Source organism: Salmo trutta, chromosome 13, assembly GCF_901001165.1.
Source record: "Salmo trutta chromosome 13, fSalTru1.1, whole genome shotgun sequence".
Classification (NCBI taxonomy): Eukaryota; Metazoa; Chordata; class Actinopteri; order Salmoniformes; family Salmonidae; genus Salmo; species Salmo trutta.
This window is the reverse complement of record NC_042969.1, coordinates 36498580-36523676: the sequence shown is the minus strand read 5'-3', so window position 1 is coordinate 36523676 and position 25097 is coordinate 36498580. Positions and strand designations below refer to the sequence as shown.

General features: G+C 44.4%; 1 protein-coding gene across 5 annotated transcripts in view; it reads left to right on the top strand.

Annotated features, from left to right (window-relative positions):
- Window positions 1–7220: 7220 nt before the first annotated feature.
- The window catches only part of LOC115205744 (phosphoethanolamine N-methyltransferase 3), a 44207-nt gene continuing 26330 nt past the window's right edge, over window positions 7221–25097 (top strand). Inside the window, exons 1-5 of one of the 5 annotated variants that reach the window (XM_029772027.1) lie at window positions 7221–7329; window positions 7488–7521; window positions 9505–9674; window positions 9946–10101; window positions 21404–21540. In XM_029772027.1, the coding sequence (XP_029627887.1) occupies window positions 9514–9674; window positions 9946–10101; window positions 21404–21540 (454 nt within the window). In that variant the 5' untranslated portion in view covers window positions 7221–7329; window positions 7488–7521; window positions 9505–9513. Of the gene's footprint in view, window positions 7330–7487; window positions 7522–7572; window positions 7891–9499; window positions 9675–9945; window positions 10102–21403; window positions 21541–25097 lie in introns of those variants that run through there. The other 4 variants (XM_029772028.1, XM_029772025.1, XM_029772024.1 and 1 more) reach the window with 4 other exon arrangements.

Here is a 25097-nt window from a genome sequence, read left to right as displayed (position 1 = left end):
ATATTCCTGTGGACGGCGCTTAATTGGAGCCAATTTCCTCCTACAACAGGACAATGACCCAAAGCACAGCTCCAAACTATGCAAGAAGTATTTAGGGAAGAAGCAGTCAGCTGGTATTCTGTCTATAATGGAGTGTCCTGCACAGTCACAGGATCTCAACCCTATTGAACTGTTGTGGGAGCAGCTTGACCGTATGGTACGTAAGAAGTGACCATCAAGCCAATCCAACTTGTGGGAGGTGCTTCAGGAAGCATGGGGTGAAATGTCTTCAGATTACCTCAACAAATTGACAACTAGAATGCCTAAGGTCTGCACCGCTGTAATTGCTGCAAATGGAGGATTCTTTGATGAAAGCCAAGTTTGAAGGACACAATTATTATTTCAATTAAAAATCATTATTTATAACCTTGTCAACGTCTTGACTATATTTCCTATTCATTTTGTTACTCATGTCATGTATGTTTTCATGGAAAACAAGGACATTTCTAAGTGACCCCAAACTTTTGAACAGTAGTGTATATATATTTATTTTATTTAACCTTTATTTAACTAGGTAAGGCTATGATAAGTAAGGATACTATAGTATAAAGCCCCTTGCCTGCCAAAAGTCACTGTGAGAGAATGTGAGACAAGAGACAACATGACAATGTGAGAATATAACAATTTGATATGACAATGGTAACTATGAACACAACTCTGCTTTGATTCACTCCAGGATGTCATCCTGAACTTTCACCTAAAACTTGATATTGTGTCTAGCCCTCAAATCAAACATTACAACCAAAGTATCTATTGACCAGACCATTCATACACAGTGCCAGTGTAAACGTTGCACCTTTTTATTTAACTCAAGGGAATAAAATCATGAAATGAGCAAAAGCATAATTTACATTTTAGCAGATGCTCTTATCCAGAGCGACTTACAGTAGTGAATACATACATTTCATACATTTTTTTTTCTCTGTACTGGTCCCCCGTGGGGATCAAACCCACAACCCTGGTGTTGCAAACACCATGCTCTACCAACTGAGCCACACGGGACTATTGTTCGTCTCTAGACCCTACATCCTCTGCAGGGGAAGTAGATACAACAATTCCACTGGTTCAGCAGCTGTATAGCCTATATACTGTATATGATGGCCCAGTATTAATCATTATTAATCAAATGGCCAGCCGGACTATTTACATTGACACCCATTAGTAGTTTGTACACTGCTGCTACTCGCTGTTTATTATCTATGCATAGTCACTTCACAAATTACCTGGACTAACCTGTAGCCCCACACATTGACTCGGTACCGGTACCCCCTGTATATAGCCTCCACATTGACTCTGTACTCTGTACTTTTTGCTATTTAATTTTCTTGTGTTACTTTTTTTATATATAATTTTTTTCATTAACTTCTTAAAGCATTGTTGGTTAAGGGCTGGTAAGTAAGCATTTCACGTTAAGATTTACACCTGTTGTGACAAATAAACTTTAATTTGATTTGAGTATGAGCTCTCCTGAGGATGGGTAAAGGTTTCCAAAAAACAAAAAGCCCCATCTCCGTGGCCATGCCATCTGACCACGAGCATTGAACTTTGGAAGTTGTGTTGTAACTGAGTTAAATGTCAAACCAGTTATCAACTACACACAGCAGGCTACATATTGACATTGTGTGTGTCACCAAGGCCAGCCACGAGCGGGCTAGCCGTCTCTCTTTCTCTCTTTCTCTCTCTCGCTCTCTATCTCTCTCTGTCTTTCACACACACAGGTCCCCTACTCAGACTTTGCATGAATCAAAGGTTGCGTGTCACGTCATTGAATGTGTAATCGACTGACAGATTGCTATAACATATGATGTGGTTAACTGATAGGTAAAATACCTATCCAGGCGTTGTAAGATTTGGAAGCCAGCATCTCTGCTCCGGACCATACCCCTCCCAGAACACGAGGTACTGAAGGCCCCTCGTCCGACGTCTCGAATCCAGTATGGAACGAACGGAGTACGCCGGGGCCCCCTCGATGTCCAAAGGGGGCGGAGGGGGTGGAGGGGGTGGAGGAACCTCCCGTACCTCAGACTCCTGGAGCGGGCCAGCCACCACCGGCCTGCGGAGAGACACATGGAACGAGGGGTTAATGCGGTAATCGGAGGGAAGCTGTAACCTGTAACAAACCTCGTTCAATCTCCTCAGGACTTTAAATGGCCCCACAAACCGCGGACCCAGATTCCGGCAGGGCAGGCGGAGGGCAGGTTTCGGGTCGAGAGCCAGACCCGGTCCCCCGGTGCGAACACCGGGGCCTCACTGCGGTGACGGTCTGCGCCCACTTTCTGGTGCAGTACGGTGCGCTGAAGGTGGACATGGGCAGCCTCCCATGTTTCCTCCGTGTGCCGGAACCACTCGTCCACCGCAGGAGCCTCGGTCTGACTCTGATGCCAAGGAGCCAGAACCGGCTGATACCCCAATACACACTGGAAGGGAGAAAGGTTAGTGGAGGAGTGGCGGAGCGAGTTCTGGGCCATCTCTGCCCAGGGCACGAATGCTGCCCACTCCCCCGGCCCGGTCCTGACAAGAAGACCTCAGAAACCTACCCACATCCTGGTTAACTCTCTCCACCTGCCCGTTACTCTCGGGGTGAAAACCTGAGGTAAGGCTGACCCAGACCCCCAGACGTTCCATGAACGCCTTCCAGACCCTCGACGTGAACTGGGGACCCCGATCAGACACTATATCCTCAGGCACCCCGTAGTGCCGGAAGACGTGCGTAAACAAGGCCTCCGCAGTCTGTAGGGCCGTAGGGAGACCGGGCAATGGGAGGAGATGGCAGGACTTAGAAAAACAATCCACAATGACCAGGATCGTGCCATCAGGCAAGAGGCCGGGAGTATGGGAGTGGGATCCATGGGCCACTCCTCTGTGTCATACAGCCGGGACAATGCGTCTGCCTTAATGTTCTGAGAGCCTGGTCTGTAGGAAAGGGTAAACACAAAACGGGTGAAAAACATGGCCCACCTTGCCTGGCGAGGGTTCAGTCTCCTCGCCGCCCGGATGTACTCCAGATTGCGGTGGTCAGTCCAGATGAGAAAAGGGTGTTTAGCCCCCTCAAGCCAATGTCTCCACGCCTTCAAGGCCTTGACGACAGCCAACAGCTCCCGGTCCCCCACATCATAGTTTTACTCCGCCAGGCTGAGCTTCTTCGAGAAGAAGGCACAGGGGCGGAGCTTAGGTGGCTGAGAGACCACCGCTCCTATCCCAGCCTCGGATGCGTCCACCTCCACTATGAATGCCAAAGAGGGATCCAGATGGGCCAACACGGGAGCCGAGGTAAACAGAGCCCTCAGGTGACTAAAAGCCCTGTCCGCCTCAGCTGACCACTGCAAGCGTACCGGGCCCCCCTTCAGCAGTGAGGTAATGGGAGCCGCCCCCTGACCAAAACCCCGGATAAACCTCCGGTAGTAGTTGGCAAACCCTAAGAACCACTGCTCCTCCTTTACCGTGGTGGGAGTCGGCCAATTACGCACGGCTGCAATGCGGTCACTCTCCATCTCCACCCCTGAAGTGGAAATGCGATACCCTAGGAAGGAGACGGACTGCTGGAAGAACAGCCATTTCTCACAGTACGTCTCAGCCTTGACATACAGGTCATGCTCCAACAGGCGACCAAGCACTCTGCGCACCAGGGACACATGCTCAGCGCGTGTAGCGGAGTATATCAAAATGTCATCAATATACACCACTCCACCCTGCCCGTGCAGGTCCCTGAAAATCTCATCTACAAAGGCTTGGAAGACTGATGGCGCATTCATCAACCAGTATGGCATGACGAGGTACTCATAGTGCCCAGAGGTGGTACTGAAAGCTGTCTTCCACTCGTCTCCCTCTCGGATACGCACCAGGTTGTAAGCGCTCCTGAGATCTAGTTTAGTGAAGAAGCGTGCATTGACTCTATCGCTGTGGCTTTGAGCGGTAGCGGGTAGCTATACCTCACAGTGATCTGATTCAGACCCCGATAGTCAATACACGCCATAGACCTCCCTCCTTCACAAAAAAGAAACTCAAGGAGGCGGGTGAAGTGGAGGACCGAATGTACCCCTGACGCAGGGATTCGGAGACATATGTTTCCATAGCCTCCGTCTCCACTTGTGAGAGGGGATACACGTGACTCCTGGGAAGTGCAGCATCTACCAGGAGATCTATCGCACAATCGCCCCATTGATGAGGTGGTAATTGAGTCGCCTTCAAATCGGCATATTCAGGGGGAATGCACACGGTGGAGACCTGGTCTGGACTTTCCACCGTAGTAGCACCAATGGAACCCCTAAACACCTACCTGAGCACTCTCGCGACCACCCCGTGAGAGCCCTCTGTTGCCATGAAACAGTGGGGTTATGACAAGCTAACCAGGGTAGGCCCAGCACCATGGGAAACAATAAGGAAGACACTAATTCTCTCCGTATGACCCCCCTGCGTCACCATGCCCAACGACGCGGTGACCTCCCTAATTAACTCTGAACCTAATGGTCAACTATCTAAGGTGTGAATGGGGAAGGGCACATCCACGGGAACAATAGGGATCCCTAAGCTATAGGCTAAAGCATTATCAATAAAATTCCCAGCCAGGCCTGAATCGACGAGCGCCTTATGCTGGGAATGCGGGGGAAATTCAGGGAACGTAACAGACACAAACATATGTACAACAGAGGGCTCTGGGTGAGAATGGTGCCGGCTCACCTGGGATGATGCCAGAGCGCCCTGCCTGCTGCCTTGATTCTCAGAGGAACCAACCCGGCACCAACCGGCAGTGTGACCTCTGCGGCCACAGATGGTGCATGAGCGGGGACCCCCTCCGGTCTCCCTGCGCACTGCCCCTCCCAGCTCCATGGGTATTGGAGAGGGGGTGCGGGAGGATGGAACCACCAGACCCCGATCTGAACGTCCGCGAGTAGCCAGCAGGTTGTCCAGCCGGATGGACAGGTCCACCAGCTGGTCAAATGTGAGGGTGGTGTCTCTGCAGGCCAGCCGCCGACAGACGTCCTCGTGCAGACTGCAACGATAATGGTCGATCAGGGCCCTGTTGTTCCATCCCGCGCCGGCAGCCAGGGTCCTAAACTCCAGGGCAAACTCCTGGAAGCTCCTCATCTCCTGCCTCAGATGGTAGAGGCGCTCACCCGCCGCTCTACCCTCTGGCGGGTGGTCGAAGACTGCCCGGAAACGGCGGGTGAACTCCTCAAACTGGTCCAACGCCGCATCTCCCTCTCTCCACATGGCGTTGGCCCACTCCAGGGCTCTCCTGGTGAGGCACGAGACGAGGGCGGACACCCTCTCACGGTCCGATGGAGCCGGGTGGACGGTGGCCAGATAAAGGTTTAACTGTAACAAGAACCCCTGGCAGTTTGCAGCCCTCCCGTCGTACTCCTGGGGCAAGGAGAGACGGATCCCACTGGGTTCCTGCGGGAAAGGGGTGATCAAGAGAGACCCCGGCTGTGCGGGTGGAGGCGCTGGAAGAACTCCAGCGGTCCATTGTCTGGACAACGCGATCCATGGCGACGCCAAGATGGTGAAGCATAACTGCATGCTCTTGGACGCACTCCTCCACCTCAATGGCCGGGGTACCTTCTCCTGCTGACTCCATAGTTGTGGTCGGAGATTTTGTAATGGGTGCGTGTTGGTGGCAGGGAAGTCAGGTGCAGGAGAACGAACTCGGTATAAACAGAGTCGTTTAATAAGTGCTCACAAAACTCCGAAAACCAAAACATATAAAAACAACAGTGGGTACAAAAGTGGGTACAAAACCCGTTGCACACCAACACATACTAGCACAATCACATACAATAAAACAATCTCCGACAAGGACATGAGAGGAAACAAAGGGTTAAATACACAACATATAATTGATGGGATTGGAACCAGGTGTGAAGGAAGACAAGACAAAGCCAATGGAAAATGAAAAATGAATCAGTGATGGCTAGAAGGTCGGTGGCGTTGACCGCCGAACACCGCCCGAACAAGGAGAGGGACCGACTTCGGTGGAAGTCGTGACATGTTTACATTGCCAAAGCAAGTGAAATAGATAATAAACAAAAGTGAAATAAACAGTAAACATTACACTCACAAAAGTTCCAAAAGAATAAAGACATGTGTCACGGGTGTCGTTGTGTAGAGATGACCAAAATGCAGCGGGGAAATGTGCACTCATCTTCTTTATTATATTCGGACAAGAAGGAGAACCAAAATAAACACGTACACAAAGAAAACACAACGACTATTCACAGGCTGGTAAGGCACAAGCTATACACAGAACAATATCCCACAAAGCACTCAACAAACACATACCTATATATAGGACTCTCAATCAGAGGCAACTAGAAAACACCTGCCTCCAATTGAGAGTCCAACCCCAATTAACAAAGACTAGACAGAACATAGAAATACACTAACATAGAACAGTGCTCAAAAACCCCCGGAATACATAAATCAAATACCCTACTAAACAAACCACCACCCCGAATCACATAAAACAAATACCCTCTGCCACGTCCTGACCAAACTACAATAACAAATAACCCCTATTACTGGTCAGGATGTGACAACATGTCAAATGTCATATTATGTATGTATACAGTGTTGTAATGATGTGCAAATGGTTAAAGTACAAAAGGGAAAATAAATCAACATAAATATGGGTTGTATTTACAATGGTGTTTGTTCTTCACTGGTTGCCCTTTTTTATGGCAACAGGTCACAAATCTTACTGCTGTGATGGCACACTGTGGTATTTCACCTAATAGATATGGGAGTTTATCAAAATTGGATTTGTTTTCGAATTCTTTGTGGGTCTTTGGCTCTCTCTCTCTCTCAATTCAATTCAAGTCAAGGGACTTTATTGGCATGGGAAACATATGTTAACATTGCCAAAGCAAGTGAGGTAGATAATATACAAATTCTCTCTCTCTTTCTCTGTCTCTGTCTCTCTTTCTCTCTCTCTCAACGTGAATTTTATTAAGTAACTTATTGTGATTATGTCCATTATAAAACTGATTTGCTTCTCATAACACCTGTCCTCACATTATGGAAAGAAAATGTGTAATTCCTAATAAAAAAAATAATTAACATTTAAAATTGTCGTTTGGTCACGCTGTAATCTGTTGCATGTGTTTCATCATTATTAATCTGAACCATGCGCCTCCTGCCTCAGGCTGGCCCTTTAAAGGCCACGCTTTTGCAGAAAGCAGCTGCATGAGGCAATATTGCGCAATCCTCGCATGCATGCCACACCACACATGAGCGGCTCCCATCCGAACCGTGTCAGCACATTCTGGACGAACGGGACTCGTTTCAACCGCGGTAAAATAACGCACGCATATGCACTTTGCTCAGACCACCGGCTATATCTTTAATACACCCTAATGTACATACAACTAAATCTTATTTTTTTACTTCCACATGGATGGATGACTCAATATCGCCTTATCTCCTCCTCTGAATGATTGACATATCACCAGATCCGTTCATCGACAGTCAAGGTCTGGTTATACGGTAAGGGAAATCCCGTCCTAACATAACGCGTCAGATAGCAGACACCGAAGACCCCCATTTTTTTACCCAGATGATTATTCATGCGTAATTGTTCTCTCCCCTCCCTTATTCCGCGCATCAGTATGGTCAGTTCTGCACCTTATGGATGTGGAAAGCCAACTCATACACGCGCATTATGGTCAACGCTTATTTAAACACGAGCACTCAACAAGTTTCCATTAGTCTGCCAGTAATAACACTCAACATTCCATCGGCTGATAATTGATGCTGTTAGTATCACTAAATACTAACAGTAATAGTTATTCTGAGCCCTTTTTGTTCTCTCAATATATATATATATATTTTAAGCATCAAACATGGACACCAAAGGTAAGAATGAAATGGTTTACATCCTCTATCGACTGTAAATAACAGTGTGGGTTTATTCAATGTGGTTGACATTTTCTTATCAGACGTTAATAATACAAGGTTTTTTTGGCCCAACATGTGTTCTGAGTTTAGTATATTCACGCAAATGATGGAAGTAACGCAAACTGCTGTAGATGAGTTCTGGAGTGTTTTTACATTCCAGTTTACTACTGGATGATACATTGATAGTTGATACGTTGATAGTAGGCTAGTTGGCTACTAATCGAGATTGCTGCTGCAGTTTTATTGCCTGGCTACCCAAACTCCTTTCTCCCTCCAAACGCTATGCCAAACCCACGAACCCGAACGACAGAGCAGCGGAATAATTCAGTTTGAGTCGTCAGGCTGTTATAGTGATTTATGAATGATTATGACCTGTTATGTGACCGTTATATAACCTGTTAGCAGTAGTTGTGATTGTTGTTATTTTGGTTCATATTGCTTTTAGGTATTTGAGGTTGTGGTGGTAGTATATGACAGTAATTGACGTGACAAACGTTTTCATTGTGTTGGCATTCTTTACAAAACAGTGGTTGATTTCTACAATATTTTGTTCCAGTGATTTAGAGTTTTGGAGAGTAGTACCTCTTGTTGTTGCTCTCGTTCTATTGTAACACTACAGTATCAAACTCAGTTTACCACTTCCTGTAGTCTACAATAGCTTTAAAATAGAATAGCATAGAATAACATAGCATAGAATATAATAACATAGCATATAATAACATAGAATAGAAGGGCATAGAATATAATAACATAGCATTTAATAACATAGAATAGAATAACATGGCATAGAATAGCATAGAATATAATAACATATAATAACATAGAATAGCATAGAATAGCATAGAATATAAAAGAATAGCATAGAATAGAATAGCATAGAGTATAATAACATAGCATGAAATAACATAGCATAGAATAGCATAGTATAGCATATAATAGCATAGAATATAATAACATAGCATAGAATAGAATAGCAAAGAATAGCATAGACTAGAATAGCATAGCATAGAATATAATAGAATAACTTATCATAGAATAATATAGCATAGAAAATAATCACATATCATAGAATATAATAACATACCATAGAATAACAGAATATAATAGTATAGAATATAATAACATAGCATAGAATAGAATAGCAAAGTATAGCATAGAATAACATAGCATAGAATAATATAGCATAGAATGCATAGAATAGAATCACATAGCATATAATAACATAGAATAGCATAGAACAGAATAGCATAACATAGAATAACATAGCATGGAAAACATAGCATAGAATAGCATAGAATAACATGGAATAGAATTGAATAACATAGCATATAATATTATAGCATTGAATATAATAGAATAGCATAGAATAGAAAAATGTAGCATAGAATGACAGAATAGAATAGCATAGAATAACATAGCATAGCATAGAATAGAATGGCAATTCCTAGCAAAATAACTCACAGACTGGGTACATAAAACAATATACAAATACAGTATGTTGTTGTTGGTGTTATTGTTGTTGTGTATTTGTCCAGCAGTTTGCTTTAGTTCTTCTCTCCACTCTGAGTAAAGAGGAGTACGATGACAGAGTTCTGGAAGGAGCACAGCCGCCAGGCCACGGTTGAGGAAATGATGTTGGACTCTCATGCCCAGGAGCTGACCCAGCACGAACTGCCTGAGATCCTCTCCCTGCTGCCCAGCCTTTCCGGTCAGAGGGTCCTGGAGCTGGGCGCCGGCATCGGGTCAGTGGGTCTATTGAACTATATCCATAAAACAACTGACCAGATAGACCGTTAATAACAACAAGCATATACTGCGTCATGATCTCTGTAGAGACATGAGGTTTAACTGACCATGTGACCTGACAGGTAAAACTCCGTGGCCCTGGGCTATGATGGGAACCTGTTTTTCCTGGTCAGGTGACATTGACTCTTGTTGACAGTTGGCAGTTGACTCTCGCTGTCTGATGTGGAGGTGTTTGACCTTTGTGTTTGTTTGTTTGGTCTCTTCCAGTAGATTCACCAGCCACCTGTTGACCCAGGCCAGTCACGTGACAGCGGTCGACTTTATGGAGAGCTTCGTGGAGAAGAACAGACAGGACAACAGTCACCATGGCAACGCCTCCTTCCTCCAGGCAGACGTCACCAAGCTAGACTTCCCCAAAAACAGGTCTGCTGTTTGATAGGATGTGTATAATATAATAATATTATAATAATATATTATACAAGAGGTTTACATAGTTTACCACAGTTACCAAAATCTTCTGTAATTTTGGTAATTAACAGGTAAATCTATGGCAATTTGGAAAAAATGTATTAATATATATGATATTTTTTTTTATACCTGTGGCCATATTGTCAATGTGTTTCTAGTGGATGGACCAAATGGTTCAAGAGAAAATAGCCTAATTAATGAAAGAACTCTGCAACTCTTCCTACTGTTGACTTGTTTCATAACTGCCATCAGTTTGGCCCCAAAACATCAACAACAACACATAGTGACATAGTAAAATAAATACAAGAGTATGAAAAAATATGTCAAGGATATTTCATGCTGAAACCCTCATATTAAACAAAAAAATTATTCACTAAGTTGATGGTATATATTTAAGATAATGTTTTACAGCTTTGCCATACTATTGATTATTTTAAAATCATCTTATATATTTTCCATGTGATAAGGCCAACAAAGGGCCAGAGATCATTACAGACACCTGTGATAATCTGTAGTACCAAAAAAGGACACTAGATTTCATCTTCTAAGATTCCATTTATTAATCGAAAGATACCAAAATTCTGTCAGGTTACTGGTAAGCTTCAAAAGTTACTGGTAAACTTCGAAAGTTTCCAGTAATATACCATCCTCTCTTTGCACCTCTAGGCCTGCGTCTCAGTATAAATTCTCTGTTGGGATTTTGGGGTGTTTTGTTGGCTCCCGAGTGGTGCAGCGGTCTAAGGCACTGCATCTCAGTACAGAAGGTGTCACTATAGTACCTGGTTTGAATCCAGGCTGTATCAGATCTGGCTGTGATTGGGAGTCCCATAGGGCGGCGGCACAATTGGCCCAGCGTCGTCAGGGTTTGGCCGGAGTAGGCCGTCATTCTAAATAAGAATAGGAACTGACTTGCCTAGTTAAATAAAGGTTAAATAAGAAAATACATTAATCTGTTGACATTGTGACTTTGGATTGATAAGGCTAAGGTTATTGTTTGGCTAAGGTTGGCTAAGGTGATTGTTTGGCTAAGGTTGGCTAAGGTTATTGTTTGGCTAAGGTTGGCTAAGGTGATTGTTTGGCTAAGGTTGGCTAAGGTGATTGTTTGGCTAAGGTTGGCTAAGGTGATTGTTTGGCTAAGGTTGGCTAAGGTGATTGTTTGATGAGATGTCTCACCTACACCTTTAGCATTCCGTTATCCACTGGGTTGGTGTCGCTATTTCTTCACTCTTAATAAAGGCCAGGACATATTTTGGAAACACTCAATTTCTCAATGAATCTCTTGGAACTGAAAACACCGATATGAGGTAACAAATTAGTGCTGTGTTCCAGATGGTGCCCTATTGCTCAGGTAGTGCACTACTGTAGACCAGGACCAATAGGGTAGTGCACTACTGTAGACCAGGACCAATAGGGTAGTGCTCTACTGTAGACCAGGACCAATAGGGTAGTGCACTACTGTAGACCAGGACCAATAGGGTAGTGCTCTACTGTAGACCAGGACCAATAGGGTAGTGCACTACTGTTGACTAGGGCCCTTAGGGTAGTGTACTACTGTTTACCAGGGCCAATATGGCTCTAAAGTAGTACAATATAAAGGGAATACGGTGCCATTTTTGACACAGGGGTTGCATAAAGCTGATGGGTACCCCCCATCAGTTATGATGTTATTCTGATGTGTACCCCCCCCCATTAGTTATGATGTTATTCTGATGTGTACCCCCCCATCAGTTATGATGTTATTCTGATGTGTACCCCCCATCAGTTATGATGTTATTCTGATGTGTACCTGTTATTCTGATGTGTACCCCCCCATCAGTTATGATGTTATTCTGATGTGTACCCCCCATCAGTTATGATGTTATTCTGATGTGTACCCCCCATCAGTTATGATGTTATTCTGATGTGTACCCCCCCCATCAGTTGTGATGTTATTCTGATGTGTACCCCCCATCAGTTAGGATGTTATTCTGATGTGTACCCCCCCATCAGTTATGATGTTATTCTGATGTGTACCCCCCATCAGTTATGATGTTATTCTGATGTGTACCCCCCCATCAGTTATGATGTTATTCTGATGTGTACCCCCCCATCAGTTATGATGTTATTCTGATGTGTACCCCCCATCAGTTATGATGTTATTCTGATGTGTACCCCCCATCAGTTATGATGTTATTCTGATGTGTACCCCCCCCATCAGTTATGATGTTATTCTGATGTGTACCCCCCCATCAGTTATGATGTTATTCTGATGTGTACCCCCCATCAGTTATGATGTTATTCTGATGTGTACCTGTTATTCTGATGTGTACCCCCCCATCAGTTATGATGTTATTCTGATGTGTACCCCCCATCAGTTATGATGTTATTCTGATGTGTACCCCCCATCAGTTATGATGTTATTCTGATGTGTACCCCCCCATCAGTTGTGATGTTATTCTGATGTGTACCCCCCACCAGTTAGGATGTTATTCTGATGTGTACCCCCCCATCAGTTATGATGTTACTCTGATGTGTACCCCCCATCAGTTATGATGTTATTCTGATGTGTACCCCCCATCAGTTATGATGTTATTCTGATGTGTACCCCCCCATCAGTTATGATGTTATTCTGATGTGTACCCCCCATCAGTTATGATGTTATTCTGATGTGTACCCCCCCCATCAGTTATGATGTTATTCTGATGTGTACCCCCCATCAGTTATGATGTTATTCTGATGTGTACCCCCCCCATCAGTTATGATGTTATTCTGATGTGTACCCCCCCATCAGTTATGATGTTATTCTGATGTGTACCCCCCCATGAGTTATGATGTTATTCTGATGTGTACCCCCCATCAGTTATGATGTTATTCTGATGTGTACCCGCCATCAGTTATGATGTTATTCTGATGTGTACCCCCCCCATCAGTTGTGATGTTATTCTGATGTGTACCCCCCATCAGTTATGATGTTATTCTGATGTGTACCCCCCCCCCCATCAGTTATGATGTTATTCTGATGTGTACCCCCCATCAGTTATGATGTTATTCTGATGTGTACCCCCCCATCAGTTATGATGTTATTCTGATGTGTACCCCCCCATCAGTTATGATGTTATTCTGATGTGTACCCCCATCAGTTATGATGTTATTCTGATGTGTACCCCCCCCCCATCAGTTATGATGTTATTCTGTTGTGTACCCCCCTCAGTTATGATGTTATTCTGATGTGTACCCCCCCCATCAGTTATGATGTTATTCTGATGTGTACCCCCCCATCAGTTGTGATGTTATTCTGATGTGTACCCCCCATCAGTTGTGATGTTATTCTGATGTGTACCACCCCCATCAGTTATGATGTTATTCTGATGTGTACCCCTCCCATCAGTTATGATGTTATTCTGATGTGTACCCCCCCATCAGCTATGATGTTATTCTGATGTGTACCCCCCATCAGTTTTGATGTTATTCTGATGTGTACCCCCCATCAGTTATGATGTTATTCTGATGTGTACCCCCCCATCAGTTATGATGTTATTCTGATGTGTACCCCCCCATCAGTTATGATGTTATTCTGATGTGTACCCCCCATCAGTTATGATGTTATTCTGATGTGTACCCCCCCCATCAGTTATGATGTTATTCTGATGTGTACCCCCATCAGTTATGATGTTATTCTGATGTGTACCCCCATCAGTTATGATGTTATTCTGATGTGTACCCCCCCATCAGTTATGATGTTATTCTGATGTGTACCACCCCATCAGTTATGATGTTATTCTGATGTGTACCCCCCCATAAGTTATGATGCTATTTTGATGTGTACCCCCCCATCAGTTATGATGTTATTCTGATGTGTACCCCCCATCAGTTATGATGTTATTCTGATGTGTACCCCCCCATCAGTTATGATGTTATTCTGATGTGTACCCCCCATCAGTTATGATGTTATTCTGATGTGTACCCCCCTTCAGTTATGATGTTGTTCTGATGTGTACCCCCCATCAGTTATGATGTTATTCTGATGTGTACCCCCCCATCAGTTGTGATGCTATTTTGATGTGTACCCCCCATCAGTTATGATGTTATTCTGATGTGTACCCCCCCATCAGTTATGATGTTATTCTGATGTGTACCGCCCCCATCAGTTATGATGTTATTCTGATGTGTACCCCCCCATCAGTTATGATGTTATTCTGATGTGTACCCCCCCCATCAGTTATGATGTTATTCTGATGTGTACCCCCCCATCAGTTATGATGTTATTCTGATGTGTACCCCCCCATCAGTTATGATGTTATTCTGATGTGTACCCCCCATCAGTTATGATTTTATTCTGATGTGTACCCCCCATCAGTTATGATGTAATTCTGATGTGTACCCCCCCATCAGTTATGATGTTATTCTGATGTGTACCCCCCATCAGTTATGATGTTATTCTGATGTGTACCCCCTCATTAGTTATGATGTTATTCTGATGTGTACCCCCCCATCAGTTATGATGTTATTCTGATGTGTACCCCCCCATCAGTTATGATGTTATTCTGATGTGTACCCCCCCATCAGTTATGATGTTATTCTGATGTGTACCCCCCATCAGTTATGATGTTATTCTGATGTGTACCACCCCATCAGTTATGATGTTATTCTGATGTGTACCGCCCCATCAGTTATGATGTTATTCTGATGTGTACCCCCCATCAGTTATGATGTTATTCTGATGTGTACCCCCCCATCAGTTATGATGTTATTCTGATGTGTACCCCCTCATCAGTTATGATGTTATTCTGATGTGTACCCCCCCTTCAGTTATGATGTTGTTCTGATGTGTACCCCCCCCATCAGTTATGATGTTATTCTGATGTGTACCCCCCCATCAGTTATGATGTTATTCTGATGTGTACCCCCCCATCAGTTGTGATGCTATTTTGATGTGTACCCCCCCATCAGTTATGATGTTATTCTGATGTGTACCCCCCCTTCAGTTATGATGTTATTCTGATGTGTACCCCCCCATTAGTTATGATGTTATTCTGATGTGTACCCCCCCATCAGTTATGATGTTATTCTGATGTGTACCCCCATCAGTTATGATGTTATTCTGATGTGTACCCCCATCAGTTATGATGTTATTCTGATGTGTACCCCCCCATCAGTTATGATGTTATTCTGATGTGTACCACCCCATCAGTTATGATGTTATTCTGATGTGTACCCCCCCATAAGTTATGATGCTATTTTGATGTGTACCCCCCCATCAGTTATGATGTTATTCTGATGTGTACCCCCCCCATCAGTTATGATGTTATTCTGATGTGTACCCCCATCAGTTATGATGTTATTCTGATGTGTACCCCCATCAGTTATGATGTTATTCTGATGTGTACCCCCCCATCAGTTATGATGTTATTCTGATGTGTACCACCCCATCAGTTATGATGTTATTCTGATGTGTACCCCCCCATAAGTTATGATGCTATTTTGATGTGTACCCCCCCATCAGTTATGATGTTATTCTGATGTGTACCCCCCATCAGTTATGATGTTATTCTGATGTGTACCCCCCCATCAGTTATGATGTTATTCTGATGTGTACCCCCCATCAGTTATGATGTTATTCTGATGTGTACCCCCCTTCAGTTATGATGTTGTTCTGATGTGTACCCCCCATCAGTTATGATGTTATTCTGATGTGTACCCCCCCATCAGTTGTGATGCTATTTTGATGTGTACCCCCCATCAGTTATGATGTTATTCTGATGTGTACCCCCCCATCAGTTATGATGTTATTCTGATGTGTACCGCCCCCATCAGTTATGATGTTATTCTGATGTGTACCCCCCCATCAGTTATGATGTTATTCTGATGTGTACCCCCCCCATCAGTTATGATGTTATTCTGATGTGTACCCCCCCATCAGTTATGATGTTATTCTGATGTGTACCCCCCCATCAGTTATGATGTTATTCTGATGTGTACCCCCCATCAGTTATGATTTTATTCTGATGTGTACCCCCCATCAGTTATGATGTAATTCTGATGTGTACCCCCCCATCAGTTATGATGTTATTCTGATGTGTACCCCCCATCAGTTATGATGTTATTCTGATGTGTACCCCCTCATTAGTTATGATGTTATTCTGATGTGTACCCCCCCATCAGTTATGATGTTATTCTGATGTGTACCCCCCCATCAGTTATGATGTTATTCTGATGTGTACCCCCCCATCAGTTATGATGTTATTCTGATGTGTACCCCCCATCAGTTATGATGTTATTCTGATGTGTACCACCCCATCAGTTATGATGTTATTCTGATGTGTACCGCCCCATCAGTTATGATGTTATTCTGATGTGTACCCCCCATCAGTTATGATGTTATTCTGATGTGTACCCCCCCATCAGTTATGATGTTATTCTGATGTGTACCCCCTCATCAGTTATGATGTTATTCTGATGTGTACCCCCCCTTCAGTTATGATGTTGTTCTGATGTGTACCCCCCCCATCAGTTATGATGTTATTCTGATGTGTACCCCCCCATCAGTTATGATGTTATTCTGATGTGTACCCCCCCATCAGTTGTGATGCTATTTTGATGTGTACCCCCCCATCAGTTATGATGTTATTCTGATGTGTACCCCCCCTTCAGTTATGATGTTATTCTGATGTGTACCCCCCCATTAGTTATGATGTTATTCTGATGTGTACCCCCCCATCAGTTATGATGTTATTCTGATGTGTACCCCCCATCAGTTATGATGTTATTCTGATGTGTACCCCCCCATCAGTTGTGATGCTATTTTGATGTGTACCCCCCATCAGTTATGATGTTATTCTGATGTGTACCCCCCCCATCAGTTATGATGTTATTCTGATGTGTACCGCCCCCATCAGTTATGATGTTATTCAAAATCAAATCAAATCAAATGTATTTATATAGCCCTTCGTACATCAGCTGAAATCTCAAAGTGCTGTACAGAAACCCAGCCTAAAACCCCAAACAGCAAGCAATGCATGTGAAAGAAGCACGGTGGCTGGGAAAAACTCCCTAGGAAAAACTCCTGAGAAAGGCCAAAAACCTAGGAAGAAACCTAGAGAGGAACCAGGCTATGAGGGGTGGCCAGTCCTCTTCTGGCTGTGCCGGGTGGATATTATAACAGAACATGGTCAAGATGTTAAAATGTTCGTAAATGACCAGCATGGTCAAATAATAATAATCATAGTAATTGTCGAGGGTGCAACAAGCACGTCCGGTGAACAGGTCAGGGTTCCGTAGCCGCAGGCAGAACAGTTGAAACTGGAGCAGCAGCATGGCCAGGTGGACTGGGGACAGCAAGGAGTCATCATGCCAGGTAGTCCTGAGGCATGGTCCTAGGGCTCAGGTCCTCCGAGAGAAAGAAAGAAAGAGAGAAAGAGAGAATTAGAGAGAGCATATTTACATTCACACAGGACACCGGATAAGACAAGAGAATACTCCAGATGTAACAGACTGACCCTAGCCCCCCGACACATAAACTACTGCAGCATAAATACTGGAGGCTGAGACAGGAGGGATCAGAAGACACTGTGGCCCCATCCGATGATACCCCCGGACAGGGCCAAACAGGCAGGATATTATTCTGATGTGTACCCCCCCATCAGTTATGATGTTATTCTGATGTGTACCTGTTGTTCTGATGTGTACCGCCCCCATCAGTTATGATGTTATTCTGATGTGTACCCCCCATCAGTTATGATGTTCTTCTGATGTGTACCACCCCATCAGTTATGATGTTATTCTGATGTGTACCGCCCCATCAGTTATGATGTTATTCTGATGTGTACCCCCCCATCAGTTATGATGTTATTCTGATGTGTACCCCCCATCAGTTATGATGTTATTCTGATGTGTATCCCCCCATCAGTTATGATGTTATTCTGATGTGTACCCCCCCATTAGTTATGATGTTATTCTGATGTGTACCCCCCTTCAGTTATGATGTTGTTCTGATGTGTACCCCCCCCATCAGTTATGATGTTATTCTGATGTGTACCCCCCCATCAGTTATGATGTTATTCTGATGTGTACCCCCCCCCCCCCATCAGTTATGATGTTATTCTGATGTGTACCGCCCCATCAGTTATGATGTTATTCTGATGTGTACCCCCCATCAGTTATGATGTTATTCTGATGTGTACCCCCCATCAGTTATGATGTTATTCTGATGTGTACCCCCCATCAGTTATGATGTTATTCTGATGTGTACCCCCCATCAGTTATGATGTTATTCTGATGTGTACTCCCCATCAGTTATGATGTTATTCTGATGTGTACCCCCCCATCAGTTATGATGTTATTCTGATGTGTACCCCCCCATCAGTTATGATGTTATTCTGATGTGTACCCCCCCATCAGTTATGATGTTATTCTGATGTGTACCCCCCCATCAGTTAGGATGTTATTCTGATGTGTACCCCCCCATCAGTTATGATGTTATTCTGATGTGTACCCCCCCATCAGTTATGATGTTATTCTGATGTGTACCCCCCATCAGTTATGATGTTATTCTGATGTGTACCCCCCATCAGTTATGATGTTATTCTGATGTGTACCCCCCCATCAGTTATGATGTTATTCTGATGTGTACCCCCCCATCAGTTATGATGTTATTCTGATGTGTACCCCCCCATCAGTTATGATGTTATTCTGATGTGTACCCCCCCATCAGTTATGATGTTATTCTGATGTGTACCCCCCATCAGTTATGATGTTATTCTGATGTGTACCCCCCCCATCAGTTGTGATGTTATTCTGATGTGTACCCCCCCATCAGTTATGATGTTATTCTGATGTGTACCCCCCCCATCAGTTATGATGTTATTCTGATGTGTACCCCCCATCAGTTATGATGTTATTCTGATGTGTACCCCCCCATCAGTTATGATGTTATTCTGATGTGTACCCCCCCATCAGTTATGATGTTATTCTGATGTGTACCCCCCATCAGTTATGATGTTATTCTGATGTGTACCCCCCCATCAGTTATGATGTTATTCTGTTGTGTACCCCCCTCAGTTATGTTATTCTGATGTGTACCCCCCCATCAGTTATGATGTTATTCTGATGTGTACCCCCCCCATCAGTTATGATGTTATTCTGATGTGTACCCCCCCATCAGTTATGATGTTATTCTGATGTGTACCCCCCATCAGTTGTGATGTTATTCTGATGTGTACCCCCCATCAGTTATGATGTTATTCTGATGTGTACCCCCCCATCAGTTGTGATGTTATTCTGATGTGTACCCCCCATCAGTTATGATGTTATTCTGATGTGTACCCCCCCCCATCAGTTATGATGTTATTCTGATGTGTACCCCCCATCAGTTATGATGTTATTCTGATGTGTACCCCCCCATCAGTTATGATGTTATTCTGATGTGTACCCCCCCATCAGTTATGATGTTATTCTGATGTGTACCCCCCATCAGTTATGATGTTATTCTGATGTGTACCCCCCCCATCAGTTATGATGTTATTCTGTTGTGTACCCCCCTCAGTTATGATGTTATTCTGATGTGTACCCCCCCCATCAGTTATGATGTTATTCTGATGTGTACCCCCCCATCAGTTATGATGTTATTCTGATGTTTACCCCCCCATCAGTTATGATGTTATTCTGATGTGTACCGCCCCCATCAGTTATGATGTTATTCTGATGTGTACCCCCCATCAGTAATGATGTTATTCTGATGTGTACCCCCCCATCAGTTATGATGTTATTCTGATGTGTACCGCCCCATCAGTTATGATGTTATTCTGATGTGTACCCCCCATCAGTTATGATGTTATTCTGATGTATACCACCCCATCAGTTATGATGTTATTCTGATGTGTACCCCCCATAAGTTATGATGTTATTCTGATGTGTACCCCCCATCAGTTATGATGTTATTCTGATGTGTACCCCCCCCATCAGTTATGATGTTATTCTGATGTGTACCCCCCATCAGTTATGATGTTATTCTGATGTGTGCCTGTTGGTCTGATGTGTACCCCCCATCAGTTATGATGTTATTCTGATGTGTACCCCCCATCAGTTATGATGTTATTCTGATGTGTACCCGCCATCAGTTATGATGTTATTCTGATGTGTACCCCCCCATCAGTTATGATGTTATTCTGATGTGTACCCCCCCATCAGTTATGATGTTATTCTGATGTGTACCCCCCCATCAGTTATGATGTTATTCTGATGTGTACCCCCCCATCAGTTATGATGTTATTCTGATGTGTACCCCCCCATCAGTTATGATGTTATTCTGATGTGTACCCCCCCATCAGTTATTATGTTATTCTGATGTGTACCCCCCCATCAGTTATGATGTTATTCTGATGTGTACCTACCCCATTAGTTATGATGTTGTTCTGATGTGTACCCCCCCATCATTTATGATGTTATTCCAATGTGTACCCCCCCATCAGTTATGATGTTATGCTGATGTGTACCCCCCCATCAGTTATGATGTTCTTCTGATGTGTACCACCCCATCAGTTATGATGTTATTCTGATGTGTACCGCCCCATCAGTTATGATGTTATTCTGATGTGTACCCCCCCATCAGTTATGATGTTATTCTGATGTGTACCCCCCCATCAGTTATGATGTTATTCTGATGTGTACCCCCCCATCAGTTATGATGTTATTCTGATGTGTACCCCCCCATCAGTTATGATGTTATTCTGATGTGTACCCCCCTTCAGTTATGATGTTGTTCTGATGTGTACCCCCCCCCATCAGTTATGATGTTATTCTGATGTGTACCCCCCCATCAGTTATGATGTTATTCTGATGTGTACCCCCCCATCAGTTGTGATGCTATTTTGATGTGTACCCCCCCGTCAGTTATGATGTTATTCTGATGTGTACCCCCCCCATCAGTTATGATGTTATTCTGATGTGTACCCCCCCATCAGTTGTGATGCTATTTTGATGTGTACCTGTTGTTCTGATGTGTACCCCCCCATCAGTTATGATGTTATTCTGATGTGTACCCCCCATCAGTTATGATGTTATTCTGATGTGTACCCCCCATCAGTTATGATGTAATTCTGATGTGTACCTGTTGTTCTGATGTGTACCCCCCCATCAGTTATGATGTTATTCTGATGTGTACCCCCCATCAGTTATGATGTTATTCTGATGTGTACCCCCCCATCAGTTGTGATGCTATTTTGATGTGTACCCCCCCATCAGTTATGATGTTTTTCTGATGTGTACCCCCCATCCCCATCAGTTATGACATCATCTTCTCCAACTGGCTGCTGATGTATCTGAGTGACGTGGAGCTGAGGTCACTAACAGAGAAGATGTTGGGATGGCTCCGCCCCGGAGGATACCTGTTTTTCAGGGAGTCCTGCAACCACCAATCAGGTACGAGCTTTAATATCACCTGAATATCTATTGTGAGTCTTACAGTCGAGCTGAGAGGTTCGAGTCTGATGAATCCCTAAAGCCTCCCATAGAGCTGAGAGGTTTGAGTCTGATGAATCCCTGGAGCCTTCCGTAGAGCTGAGAGTTTCCAGTATGATGAATCCCTAGAGCCTCCTGTAGAGCTGAGAGGTTCCAGTCTGATGAATCCCTAGACCCTCCTGTAGAGCTGAGAGGTTCCAGTCTGATGAATCCCTAGACCCTCCTGTAGAGCTGAGAGGTTCCAGTCTGATGAATCCCTAGACCCTCCTGTAGAACTGAAGATGTTACAGTCTGATGAATTCCTAGACGCTCCTGTAGAGCTGAGAGGTTTGAGTCTGATGAATCCCTAGACCCTCCTGTAAAGCTGAGAGGTTCCAGTCTGATGAATCCCTAGACCCTCCTGTAGAGCTGAGAGGTTCCAGTGTGATGAATCCCTAGAGCCTCCTGTAGAGCTGAGAGGTTCCAGTCTGATGAATCCCTAGACCCTCCTGTAGAGCTGAAGATGTTACAGTCTGATGAATTCCTAGACGCTCCTGTAGAGCTGAGAGGTTTGAGTCTGATGAATCCCTAGACCCTCCTGTAAAGCTGAGAGGTTCCAGTCTGATGAATCCCTAGACCCTCCTGTAGAGCTGAGAGGTTCCAGTGTGATGAATCCCTAGAGCCTCCTGTAGAGCTGAGAGGTTCCAGTCTGATGAATCCCTAGACCCTCCTGTAAAGCAGAGAGGTTCCAGTCTGATGAATCCCTAGACCCTCCTGTAGAGCTGAAGATGTTACAGTCTGATGAATCCCTAGACCCTCCTGTAGAGCTGAGAGGTTCCAGTGTGATAAATCCCTAGAGCCTCCTGTAGAGCTGAGAGGTTCCAGTCTGATGAATCCCTAGACCCTCCTGTAAAGCTGAGAGGTTCCAGTCTGATGAATCCCTAGACCCTCCTGTAGAGCTGAAGATGTTACAGTCTGATGAATCCCTAGACGCTCCTGTAGAGCTGAGAGGTTTGAGTCTGATGAATCCCTAGACCCTCCTGTAAAGCTGAGAGGTTCCAGTCTGATGAATCCCTAGAGCCTCCTGTAGAGCTGAGAGGTTCCAGTCTGATGAATCCCTAGAGCCTCCTGTAGAGCTGAAGATGTTACAGTCTGATGAATCCCTAGAGCCTCCTGTAGAGCTGAGAGGTTCCAGTCTGATGAATCCCTAGACCCTCCTGTAGAGCTGAGAGGTTCCAGTCTGATGAATCCCTAGAGCCTCCTGTAGAGCTGAGAGGTTCCAGTCTAATGAATCCCTAGACCCTCCTGTAGAGCTGAGAGGTTTGAGTCTGATGAATCCCTAGACCCTCCTGTAAAGCTGAGAGTTTCCAGTCTGATGAATCCCTAGACCCTCCTGTAAAGCTGAGAGGTTCCAATCTGATGAATCCCTAGAGCCTCCTGTAGAGCTGAGAGGTTCCAGTCTGATGAATCCCTCGACCCTCCTGTAAAGCTGAGAGGTTCCAGTCTGATGAATCCCTAGACCCTCCTGTAGAAATGAGAGGTTTGGATAGGTGTAAGCAACATGGGGATATATCTACACAGATACTCTTCTCATCCTGTCGTCCTCTCATAATTTAATACCTTACTTAACAGATCACTATTCAGTCCACTTTCACCTTCATGAGTTACATAAATTCACGTCAGATAGTCTACTATCTGACGTGAATTTAAGCCTACTAGAGAGCATGTGCACTCAGGCCTGGTGGGAAGCACTCAGGCCTGGAGGGAAGTCATTCACATCCCACACATTCATAGAAAATCGCAAAGAAAATTGTATTGGACTCGTGGTAGCTTCCTACATGGTCACTTTTATGATTACAAACAGACTATATAAGCAGTGAGTGGAGTTACAAACAGACTATCTGCAATGAAAATCGTATTGGACTCGCGGTAGCGGCGTAATGCTAGCTAGCGTATTAGCTCAATTTGGGCCTACCCCCACACCAAAGCTAGTTAGCGTTGCTAGCTAACGAATCAGAATAATGACCAAACTCACCACTGGATGTGTCAATTGCCAACAACTAACCCAGAAAGTCGCTGAATTGGAGGGTAAAGTGTCTATTCTTCATCAGATTAAAGAAGATGAACAGCTGATTGACTCTTTGCTTGAGTCTGCCAAAAATGTGGTGAACGAAGCCACTTGCCCATGGCTTGTCGCCACGGCCTCAGAAGAGCCTGCAGCTGTAAGAAATGCTTTGATCCCGCTAGAAGAGCCTTGGCCATTACCGGGAGCTATACTCAAGCACCCGGTCTGCTCCACTCCCTCTGCTCCACCTCAGGAGCCATGGATTACTGTACGGAAAATCGCCATGGATTACTGTACGGAAAATCGCCATGGATTACTGTTCGGAAAATCGCCATGGATTACTGTACGGAAAATCGCCATGGATTACTGTATGGAAAAACGCCATGGATTACTGTACGGAAAACGCCATGGATTACTGTACGGAAAAACGCCAAGGCAAAGTGATGCCTTGGAACTGGGAAACAGATACCGGGTATTGGAAGAGTCTGAGATTTCTGCCTCTGGCCCCAAAAGAACAAACAACTTTGCCCGAAAGCAAGTGATACCCCTGCCATCTAAACAATTTACAACGAAACAGCTCTACAACTAGCCCCAAACAACTTTCTAGGAGGAAGATAACTCAAGAGAGACGCAACTTAAAAAAATTACCAAGCAGTAGTACCACTGTCCTTATTGTGGGCTCATCTATGATCCAAAATGTTTCTATTAGGAAAGCAGAGACCATCTGTTACCCGGGTTCCTGGACCCAGGACATGGACTGTATGATCCCGCTACTCATTAGTGAACGCCCAACTGCTTCAGCTATCACTGTCCATGTAGGGTCAAATGATATTAAACTACAGGAATCTGAGCAACTTAAAAATTACTTTAAATCACTGATTCATACTCTACTTAAATCAGGTAAACAACGCATTATTTCAGGTCCATTCCCGTCTCCACGCTCTACGGAAAGTCATTTCAGTTGTATACGCCAGCTACACATCTGGCTTAAAGGTTATTGTGGTTCAATAAGCATACAATATGTGGACAATTTTACAGCTTTTCTACATCGACCAAATGTATTTCTCCGGGATGGATTACATCTGAATAGATATGGTACAAGCATTCTCTCCTCAAACCTGGCTCTCACTATAGCCTCAAACAGGGCATGTGAGAATTGACAATATATAGCCATGGGGGTTGATACTCGGAATTGGTCGATTTCCCATCAGGCTATACTCACTGCTCCCCCCATAGCTTTAAATAGCTCTACAGGTGCTGCGAACATGGATGGAACTGTGGATGGACTTTATGTTATTGTTACACTACTGTCAAGGTACCGTGTTGCCACTTCCTCGTACAGGCAGAGGGATATTGTTAGAAGTAATCTCGTCTCCATCCAACTCAGGCCTGTCAGTAGCTACACGAGGAAGCCTCGCTCATCTAATATTACCTTGAATGCTCCATCTGATATGAGCTCTCGAAATAGTGGCCT